This window comes from Lepidothrix coronata, unplaced genomic scaffold (assembly GCF_001604755.1).
Source record: "Lepidothrix coronata isolate B3197 unplaced genomic scaffold, Lepidothrix_coronata-1.0 Scaffold147, whole genome shotgun sequence".
Lineage (NCBI taxonomy): Eukaryota > Metazoa > Chordata > Aves > Passeriformes > Pipridae > Lepidothrix > Lepidothrix coronata.
Genome location: NW_016690327.1, coordinates 660,606 through 671,365, shown reverse-complemented (window position 1 = coordinate 671,365; position 10,760 = coordinate 660,606). Strand labels below are relative to the sequence as shown.

The window sequence follows — 10,760 nt, the reverse complement described above, 5'->3', positions numbered from 1 at the left end:
AAGAGGAGGCTCAGGGGAGACCTCCTCACTCTCTACAACTCCCTGACAGGAGGGGGGAGCCAGGGAGGGGTCGGGTTCTTCTCCCAGGAACCAGCAGTAGGACAAGAGGGCTCGGTCTGAAGCTGTGCCAGGGGAGGTTTAGGTTGGATAGAGAGGGTGCTCAGCCATTGGAATGGGCTGCCCAGGGAAGTGGTGGATTCTCCATCCCTGGAGGTTTTTAAGATGGGACTGGATGTGGCATCAGTGCCATGGGCTGGGAACCACAGCGGGGTTGGATCAAGGGTTGGACTGGATGATCTTGGAGGTCCCTTCCAACCCAGCTGATTCTCTGATTCTATGAAATCAGAGAGAGAGGATTCTCTTGCTTGTCACCTCCTGCAAACACTGAGGAGGAAATGTGTGCCCAGGAGCCTCCTCCTCCTGGGTTCTCCTCCTCCTCCCAGCCATCCCTGGGTCACACCCCACGGGAGGGTTTTTGGAGCATCACTTCTCTGCAGCCCCAGCTGGGTTCTGCTGCAGCAGAAGGGGTTTGGGATGCTCAGGTCAGTGCCAACATCTGGGTGGAGGTGTAGGGCAGGAAGAGCCTTTGGGATCTGGTCCTTATTTCCTGCCATTCCCCCCCCAGACCGTTGTTCAGGAATCACTGGGGTCCCCTGATCTTCCTGATCAGAAACAGCCTTTTTTTGGTGTCAGAACTCTGGGTGCCACTAATTCCTTATTGTCTTGTGGGGGAAATTCAGCAGAATGAGAAACACCAGCAGATTCCACCCTCCCTCAGAGCTGGAACTGGCACAAGCAAGAGTCATTTCCATTAAGCAGAAATGCAAAATGCAAATTATAATCCAGTAAGCACATTTTTTGTGTTTGAAAGCCCCAAACCCCCTGATTTTTCCATTTGGAGGAATCAAGTAAGACCCTATAATCCAATAAATAATCCCCTCACTGGATTCTCTGGGCTGTGCTGCTCCCTGCTACTGTTTTAGACAAGTGTTTATAAACCAGCTGGTGTAAGAACAAAAGCCAAAAATGAGGCAGGAGACCAAGTGCAAGGAGACCTGGGCAAGTGCTTCTCTCCAGTTGTTTCAAAAGCCAAAAGCTTAGAGAGAGTTTGTAAATGAATTGGAAATTTATTCCAAATTGATGGTGCTCTTGATTGAAAAGACACTGAATCATGTTATTAATACACTCAGATCTCAGGAGGTTCTTTTTTCCACTCTCTGTTTTTTTCCATCAGTGGGAAGGCTCCGTTCATTAATCTCAGGATAAATAACCCATCAGGTTCCAGAGGCACCGAAATCCAGATCCCTGGCAGATTTTTTTCCATACTTTATGAATAATAATAACATTATGCCTGTAATGTAGTCACTTAATGTTAAGTGCTGACTGGCCAGTGTAGGAGAGGGATGCCCAGGGATGAGCTGGTCCCTGTCCTTTGTATTCACCACGAGTCCCAAGTTCTCTGGCTGCACTTTGAGTGGTGTGTTCAGCCCTCTGGAACAGGTATTTATAGGAGAGGGAGAGGGGAGTTGACTTTGGGGTGAATTCCTGGCAGTTGGAGGTGAAGGCTGAGTGCCCAGGCGGGTCCCTGGGAGGAATGGGCACCTCGGTGGTGCATTAACCAGGACTCAGCTGTGGGTTTGCTGCTCCCAGCTCCCAAAATGGAGCAAAATCAAGGCTGATGGTGCTTCACAGGTCACCAGGGAGCTCATGGAAGTTGCTGCCCAGATCAGCTGCTGGGTGGGCACAGAGGGGCTCAGCCCGAGCAGCAGGAGAGGGGGACCCACAGCACAGGGACGTGGAAGTGCCTGTGGGCACAGTGCAAATCCAACAGCAGGGAGGAAGGGAGAGAAAAGCCCTTATCTGCATTTCAGAGAGGGTAAGATGCTCTAACAGCTTCAATTCCCTGACTTAGGGATCGGGGAGCTGATGTTGCACCATCGTGTCCTCCTGCACCGGGACCAGTCCAGGGTGTGTGGGGTCACCTTGGAACTCCTCAGCTCTGGATCTCATACCTTTTACCCACTAAAACATCTTCTAAGGGAACCAAGGGAACAGGGAGGCAGGAAGAAGTCCCAACTGCTTTTCCCAGAATGGACAAATGGTTTGGAGTGAACTGAGATGAGTTGCAGGGGCTCTGCCTGAGCCTCCTGCTTCGCTCGGGTTTATGGAGCTCTGCTTTTGTTGTGCTCAGTAAGAGCAGCTTTCCAAAATGGCAGATTTCAGGCCTCATTTAGCTTTAATTTCCAGCAAATTTTAAAGTGTAAATGTAATTTTAGATGTTTGGGGTTTTTTTTTTCCTCCTTTCTCCTCCTTCCTGATGCCCTGTCTGTGTTCGCCGAGGAGCGATGCGGGAAGGGGCTCACAGTTGTACTCTACACTCCCTCCTCCTCTTAAAAGCTGAGCAGAATATTTGCTTTTATAGTGTTTGTTGTTTCTCCGAGGGAATTAAAGCTGCATCCAAAATGAGTCAGGGCTCTGGCTGCTCTTTGGCAGTTTCAGCAGAGAGAAATGATTTATTTTAAGCGATAACAGTGGGAAAAGGAGCAGAGTTTTGTCTGCTGCTCATTTGACTGCTGAGGACATGGGAGGTGGCAGGGCTGGGATTCGGGTCTAGACTGTTTTATTCTTCCTCTCTCTGCATAGTTGGGTGGGTTATGGGTTACTGGTTAAATTAAACAGCCTGGAAATTACCAGCCCTGAAGGAAAGGCTTTGAGACTCCACAAGCCCTGAGCTGTCCCTTCTTCCAGCAGGAGGTCCTGCTGATGTGTCAGACATCATTAGGAGAGTGTTTGGGATGGGAGCAGAGCCTGAAAAAGAACTGGGGGTTATGAGGAGCAGCTCAGAGGAGGGGGGACATGCAAAGGACACAGGGCTCACATGTCACCTCAGTGACAGGCACCACTGGTGCCTCGTGCCTGAGAGAGGGGCTGGCTGCTCCTCACACCCCTCTCACTGTGTCCAGGGGGGGTTTTCTTGGCAGAGTGAGGAGAAATTAAATGTTTCATGAGTACCAGCACTTGCTCCTTGCCCTGCTCAGGGTGCTGAGGGGGCAGCTCAGTGGCCTCGTCTGAGCATCGTCTGAACGTGCCCGACCAGGACCCAGAGAAATTCCCTTCTCCCAGCAGCTTCTCGCTGTAAAACTTGCAGGAAGCAGCAAAGGAAGGCAAGGGGAAACCTGAAAGCTTTTCAGAAAATGGATGTGTGGGGATTGGAACCCGATTAATTATTGCTGAGCTCTGGAGAACCTCTGAGCTGGGATGTTTTCTGTAGCAGAGGCACTTTGTAAGAGGCAGGAGCTTCCCAGATTCCCCCTGCAGGGATGGGATCGTGGGGATCAGCTCTGGTTGTTGTCAGGGGTCCCACTGTCCCTGTTTGCAGGCCCCCCCCAGTGGCCTCAGAAACCATTTTTTTCGTGTTCCTAATTCATTTTACACCTCCCACTGCAGCCAGAGGGAATTATTTACCCCCTTACTGCTCTCTTGCATGATTAGATCCTACTGATATTTAAATTGCTGTTTCAGACATTCAATCCTTTCATCCTTATATTTATGACTTCTCTTGTGTCTGGCCCATGCAGGTCCCAGCTGATCCACACTTCCATTAAACCATTCCCACGAGTCCCCTCCTAATCCCAAAAGTAATAATTTGGGGGTCGTCCGTGTGTGTTTTTTGGCCACATGAATAAGTGGAGGAGGGTGGGCAGGAGGGAACTGATGGACGGGCAGGCAGTGAAATGGTAATTCAGAGCTTTCTTCCGAGGTGATGGAATCTGACTTTTATCCCAGCATCTCTGGGAAATGACACTGGAATCCGTAACGAGCTCCACCTCGGGAGCCACGATGAGTTGTGTGCACACAGCCCAGAGCAGTTATTAGTTTCCTCCTGTCAGACAGATCTGCCTCCAAGCAGCTCCTGTGTTAACAGGCTGTCAGCAAACCCAGCAACAAGAGGGGAAGGCTCCTCTCCTCGCCTTGGTGGGCTGTGCTCGTGGCTTCCCTGCTGGAGTTTGTGCTTCCCTGTGGAGAACAACTGGAAAAACTGGAGTGTGTGGTGCAGGGAGGGCCCAGGATGGGTCACCATGGGTCCCTGCTCTCACAGAGGTTTTGGGGTGTTGCTGGGGAAGGGGGCAGCCAGGAGTGTTCTGGGATTTGTGGTTGAAGCCTTTCCTTGATTCCTGTGATTTTCTTTTGGGTGCTGTAATTTCGGAGTCAGTGAGGGGCTGGGGGCAATCACTGCAGGTGCTTATTTTGTCCTGGCAGGGCTCTGTGCTCCACCATCCCCAGGCCTTTTTGTTCCTGGGGTGCTGAGGCACTTCAGACATAAAGTTGGGCGCTGACAACCCTGTAATTGTATTCCCAGGATATTCTCCCTCCTCTGAAGGGATAATTGGCTATGGCTGGGCAGTGAGCAGTGCCACAGTGGGAGGGCAGCAGGCTCCCTTACTGCTCTCCTTCCTTTCAATGCTGCACAGTTGTTGACATCCCAGCATTAGGACTTGGCCTCTGATCCTTGTGGGTCCCTTCCAACTCAGGATATTTTGGGATCCCAAAGGCAAAGTGGCACACTCAGCTCCAGGCTCCCAAACTCCTGGAATGTGGAGGGACTCCAGGCTTGGCACCACTGCTTTGTTAAGCTGTGGAACCACGAGGCTGATTATTGCAGGATAAGGCCCTGCAGTAAATGGACACGAGTCCATCAGGCAGGGGGGGATTCTCCCAGGATGTGCCTGGGAGAGGAGCAGGGCTGGAGCTTCAGGGCCTGAGTGGATGCAGGGACAGAGTGTTTTCCAGTCCCCTGAGAGAGATGCAGGTCCTTGGCAAGGCAGAGCCCTGCTCTGAGCTGGGGAGTGGTTTGGGGATCCTGCTGGGTTGATGCAGCTGATTTTCCATGGAACAGCCCCTTCCCTCTGAGCTGATCCAGCAGCTCTGCAGCACATCTTGCTTTTACTGAGAACAGTTCACTGCAGGAGGAAAGCCTCGTTTTTTGGAGGGGTCGTTTGTGTTTCGTGGTGTTTTTGTGGTTTTTTTTAACTTTGCCATTTTGCTTTCCAGTGATATCCTGTGGGAACCCAGGAACCCCCAGCAATGCCAGGGTCATCTTCAATGACGGCCTGGTCTTCTCCAGTTCCATCATTTACCAGTGCAGGGAGGGCTATTACTCCACAGGGGTGCTGAGCAGGCACTGCACCGTGAACGGGACGTGGACTGGGACCAGTCCAGAGTGCACAGGTGAGCACTGGGATAGATCCCTGGGGGATGAGGGCCCTGGGGACGGGGTGTCTGGGCTCATTGTAGCCTGTGTCACCCTGAGAAACTGTGCTGAGCTGTGTCCTGGCAGCAGCAGAGGCTCAGCCCGTGCTCTCTGCCAGTGCCTAATGGAAAAGTCTTGCTTGGAGTTTGTTTTCTTCCAGTTGGATGAAGGGAGCCCTGTAATAATTCCGTGAGTAGATGTTGGCCAGCCTCGAGGGGCTCTCTGGGGCTGCTCCTGAACGTGAGAGTTCCTGGGAGGAGCCTGAGCAGAGCCCCTGCTCAGAAAAGCCTCGGGGAAGGGGTTGTGTTTCCTGCAGAGGAACGTGGACGGGGCCAAACGTGGCCTTACATAAGAGGCAGTAACTGGGCTGAAGAGGGGGGGACCTCCCTTCCCCCAGCCAGGACCTGACCTGGGTTTGCTTTAATGTTTAATGTGTGTTAATACAGCTTCTTGCAAAGTCTTAATGTGCCATTAAGGTCCCTGCTCACTCCACTGAGGACAGGCACAGCCAGCACATGAGCCAGCAGTGTGGCCAAGAAGGCCAATGGATCCTGGCCTGGCTCAGGAACAGGGTGGCCAACAGGTCCAGGGAAGTGATTCTTCCCCTGGACTCAGCGCTGGTGAGGCCACCCCTGGAGTGCTGTGTCCAGTTCTGGGCCCTCAGCTCAGGAAGGACATGGAGGGGCTGGAGCAGGTCCAGAGAAGAGCAACGAGGCTGGGGAAGGGACTGGAGCACAAGTGCTGTGAGGAGAGGCTGAGGGAGCTGGGGGGGCTCAGCCTGGAGAAGAGGAGGCTCAGGGGAGACCTCCTCACTCTCTGCAACTCCCTGACAGGAGGGGGGAGCCGGGGGGGGTTGGTCTCTTTTCCCAGGCAACTCTCAGCAAGACAAGAGGGCTCGGTCTTCAGCTGTGCCAGGGGAGGGTTAGGTTGGAGATTAGAAAGAATTTCTTTGCAGAGAGGGTGCTCAGCCATTGGAATGGGCTGCCCAGGGAAGGGGTGGATTCTCCATCCCTGGAGGTGTTTAAGATGGGACTGGATGTGGCATCAGTGCCATGGGCTGGGAACCACAGCGGGGTTGGATCAAGGGTTGGACTTGATGATCTCAGAGGTCCCTTCCAACCCAGCTGATTCTGTGATTCTCTGATTCTATAATTCTCCACATGCTGGAGCCCGGCTCCCTCTATGTGCCGTGTGCTTCAAACCCTCCCTTGCCCACGGCCCTCTGACCACATCCTGCCTGCCCAAAGCACTCGGGACCATCAGGTGTCTCGTTCAGGCAGATCCAGAGGTGTGAGAGGAGGGCTGGGCAGCCAGAAATGCTCCTCCCCTTGCCTTTGGCAGTGATCAACTGCGGCGACCCCGGCGTGCCGGCCAACGGCGTCCGCCTGGGCTCCGACTTCACCTACAACCAGTCCGTGGTGTTCCAGTGCACCCCCGGCTACATGATGGAGTCAGACAGGGCCTCCTCCCTCACCTGCACCAAGGACCGCACCTGGAATGGCACCAAACCCGCCTGCAAGGGTAAGGAGGGGTCCCCAGGCCACCAAAGTTTTTGGGGACGAGGTAAAAAGTAGCGGCGACTTCTCCGTCGTGCCCGGAGCCCCCCTGGGCGCTTCTCTTGGCTCTGTCGTTCCATCTCTCCCCTATTTATGGCTCTTACACCATCTATCACATTTTACAGCACCAAAACCTTGCTCTCTTTAAGTCCATCAATCACCACACCGAGCCTGGGAGGGAGGCAGCTGCTCTTACCTGTGTGGTAGAGAGGGAAGAGCGAAGCCCAGGGAGCAAAGTGACTCCTTCCTCTTCACAAAAACTCAGATCAAACTCCACTGAAATATTGTGTTTTGCAAGCACACGCTTCTTGGCATCGTCTGGAATCATCTGAAAAATGTTTCCTCTGAGCCTTTTCATTATTCCTCTGTTCTGAGATTGCTCCTGTGGTTCAGAGATAGAAAAAGGAAATAATAAAGCAGTTGCTGGGCAGGCTGGATCTCTTCTGTGAGTGTTTTACTCACCCACCAAGTGCAGATAAGACTTGTAGCAGCATCTGTGCACTTCTTTAGCAATCTGGAAAATTCACCTGTCATCATGCTGATACAAATACAGACCACAGAGGAACTTTATAATGCACTGCAGCTCCTTCAGAGGCTGTAAAGAGCAATTCTTACGCTGCTCTTTCATTCTCTGCACTGAGCTAATGCTGCAGGAATAATCCAGAATGTGGCCAAGAGTCATGTTTGGAGGCCAGGCTGATTTGCACAGGTTTAGCATCTCTCCCGATGCTCCCCTGAGCTGAAAAGCAAAGCACTGCAAAAATGTCATATTAAAACACCCCAGAGTGGATGAAATACCGACAGGTTGTTGCTTTGGCTGCTGATCTGAAACCCAGCCAGGTTGTCCAAAACGTATCAATCTCCCAGGGAACCTGAGATGAGTTTTCACGCCAAGTCAGGGCAGGTTCTTCCCTTCAGCTGGAAATGAAGTGACTCTGATTTGGAGAGAGATCAGGGAAAATGTTTCTTCCCCCAGAGGGTGGTTGGCACTGCCCAGGCTCCCCAGGGCAGTGGGCACGGCCCCAAGGCTGCCAGAGCTCCAGGAGGGTTTGGATGATCCTCTGAGGGACAGGGTGTCTGTGCAGGGCCAGGGGTTGGGCTGGTGATGCATCTTCTATGGTTTGGTTAACTCCAAACTTCAGAGTAAAATCCTGGAGTTTTCACCCCAGTCTGTGCCATGTGTGTACTTCCCCTTTTCCCCTATAGAAGCCTCTTGCCTGAAAGTTTCTCTTGGGTGTTGAGATAAAATTATGGGAAAGGGTGGGGGAAGCCTGGAAATCAGATTTTAGATTTTTGTGGTGGCTCAAACCACCACACCAGGAGATGCCCTTGGAGGGCAGGACGTGGCTTTGACCCCACATGACCGTGCCCTTTGTGGAGAAGCGACGGGAGCTGAGCCTGCTTTTGTCTTTTGTCTCCCCCACAGCCATCACCTGCAGAGCCCCCCAGGCCATTCCCAACGGGAAGGTGGTGGGCACGGATTTCAGCTGGGGGGCCAGCGTGAGCTATGCCTGCCTGGAGGGGTACCAGCTGTCCCTGCCCGCCGTGCTGACCTGCGAGGGCAACGGCACCTGGAGCGGGGACGTCCCCCAGTGCTTCCGTGAGTAGGAGCCCAGCCAGGGGCCGGGAGGATCCTGCCCCAAAACCCGCTGGTTTGATGCCCTTTCCATCACCTCTGCTCCCAGTGTGGCTGGGTTTAGTGGCTGGGTTTAGTGGCTGGGTTTAGTGGCTGGTTTCGGTGGCCCTGCTGTGCCTCCTGCCCCGAGCTCAGGGGAAGTCGGGCATGAACTGAAGCCAGTGGGGATTTTTCTTGCTGTGATTATGCCTGAAGTGCCTCTGCCTCAAGGTCTGAACGCTCTGCCCACCTCCCACAGCAGCCAGATTGATGGGGGCACTGGTTTGCCAGTAAGGGGGTGGCCCTGGGGACACGGTTGGCAATAGAGATGTGAGGTCACACTTGGAACAAACCTGAGGATTTTCCTCCAAACTGGGTGCTTGTCCAGTGTCTCCCCAGTGGCTGGATCTGCTCCAGTCAGGGCTCCTGGAACTGCCAAAGGCCGTGGGGAAAAAGCCTTTGGCCAAGAGCTCTGTGTGGCAGCAGGAGTTGGGAATGTTTTGTGAGGGCAGAGTGGGGCTGGGTGGAAACCTGTGTGCCTGATACAGGAACTGATGCCAAAAACTACCAGTTCAGTGTCTCCTAATGCCAAAGGCAGCTCTGAGTTCCTTTTCCAGTGGCTGGCAGCTGCACAATAGCCATTTTCATATTAAATCACACGAAGCCCTCCCCGTGTTCCTTGCACCTTTCCCTGGATCCTGGATAATTAGTGTGACACAGAACCAGGTAGCAAAGTGACATGGGGCAATTAGGGAGACATTTGGAAGCTAAGCCTGCTGTTGGGGGGGAAAAGAGAGGAAAAAAGGGAAAAGATGGGGGAGAAGGTGCAAGTTAATTACCAGGATTACAAGGAGAGCAGCCAGTCATGGAATTGGTGGCAGGGTTTGGGCCGTTCACAGATCTGTCTGTAGCTTATTAACACTCCTTTCTCCTGAGGAGGTTCATGGCCATCCTGTTGTCCCTTTGCCCGTTCCAGCTGTGTTCTGTGGTGACCCAGGGACCCCAGCCCAGGGCAGGAGGGAGGACAGAGGCTTCACCTACCGCTCCTCCGTGTCCTTCTCCTGCCTGGCCCCGCTCGTGCTGGTGGGCTCAGCCCGGAGGTTCTGCCAGTCTGACGGGACGTGGAGTGGGACCCAGCCCAGCTGCATAGGTAAGGGAAGAGCTCTGGGCCCTCACCCAGCTTCCCTGTTGGTTTTCTTTTGGTTCTTTTCTTTTTGGTTTTCTCTCCTGAGTTTGCAGAAACGAGCGTTTTGTTGCCCTGAAAGTGGGGACGTGAAGGGACGATGCTTTTGGTTTGTGGGCACTGGCTGATAAACAACCCCTCTCCTCCTCCTCACTGCTTAGATTCCCATCCCTGGCAGTGTCCAAGGCCAGGCTGGAGCAACCTGGTCTAGTGCAAGGTGTCCCTGCCCAAGGCAGGGGGGTGGAACTGGATGATTTTTAAGCTCCCTTCCAACCCAAACCTTCCTGGGGCTCAGTGTGTGAACAGAAACCAAACTCCCCCAGCTTGCCTTGCTGAGCTGCAGCCTTGGGATTCAGGCTGACATTTCCACACCTTCCTCAGGTGCTCATCTTGAACCCTGTGACACCTCTGGGAGGTCTGTAACCAGAACTACTCCCAGCATTCTTGGCCTGTTTGAAGCCCTGGCTGCACTCCTGACCTGCAGGGCTCCTGTGATAAAGGGCATCACCACCATCCCCCCACGTGGGCAATGGGGAGAAACACATCCATGGGGCTGTTCCCTGTGGATTTCAGTCCTCCTGGTTCCATCCTGAATGCACCACCAACTACAGGAGTGCAAAAAGAGTCACGGCCTGAACCTCCAATTGATTTCACCAGGAGCTTTCTCACATCCAGGGGGCTGAGAGCACCTGCTCCTGTGATGGAAGTGTTGGATTGGAATGCTTCAGTGCTTCCTTGCAGATCCTTGTCTGGGATCCTGCTGCACGTGTGTGGGACCCACCTCTCAGAGGGCTGAACCAGCCAACCCTGTTCCTGCTGCTGAGGGAATGTGCTGAGGGTCTGTCTGCCCAAAGCAAACCACGAGGAAGGAGACTGGATATTAGGGAAAATTTCTTCATGGGAAGGGTTGCCAAGCCCTGGAACAGACTGTCTAGGGGGGGGGATTTAAAACCCAAAATGTAGGTGTGGCATTCGGGGACTTGGTTTAATGCCAGTGCTGGGGGAATGGTTGGACTCAATGATCTTCAAGGTCTTTTTCCAACCTTAATGGTTTATTGATCCTGTGAAAGGAAGAGAATTGTGTGTTTGCAAAACCTCACCCCAGGATGGCAGTTTGTGACCCAAGCAGCTGTACCCCAAGTGCTGTATTTATTC

At 53.2% G+C, this 10,760-nt stretch overlaps 1 protein-coding gene across 1 annotated transcript in view; it reads left to right on the top strand.

Moving 5' to 3' along the window:
- The window catches only part of CSMD2 (CUB and Sushi multiple domains 2), a 257,406-nt gene that overhangs the window by 235,015 nt on the left and 11,631 nt on the right, over window positions 1–10,760 (top strand). Inside the window, exons 55-58 of the mRNA XM_017828252.1 lie at window positions 5,053–5,229; window positions 6,593–6,772; window positions 8,234–8,407; window positions 9,399–9,572. Coding sequence (XP_017683741.1) covers window positions 5,053–5,229; window positions 6,593–6,772; window positions 8,234–8,407; window positions 9,399–9,572 — 705 coding nt within the window. The remainder of the gene's footprint in view (window positions 1–5,052; window positions 5,230–6,592; window positions 6,773–8,233; window positions 8,408–9,398; window positions 9,573–10,760) is intronic.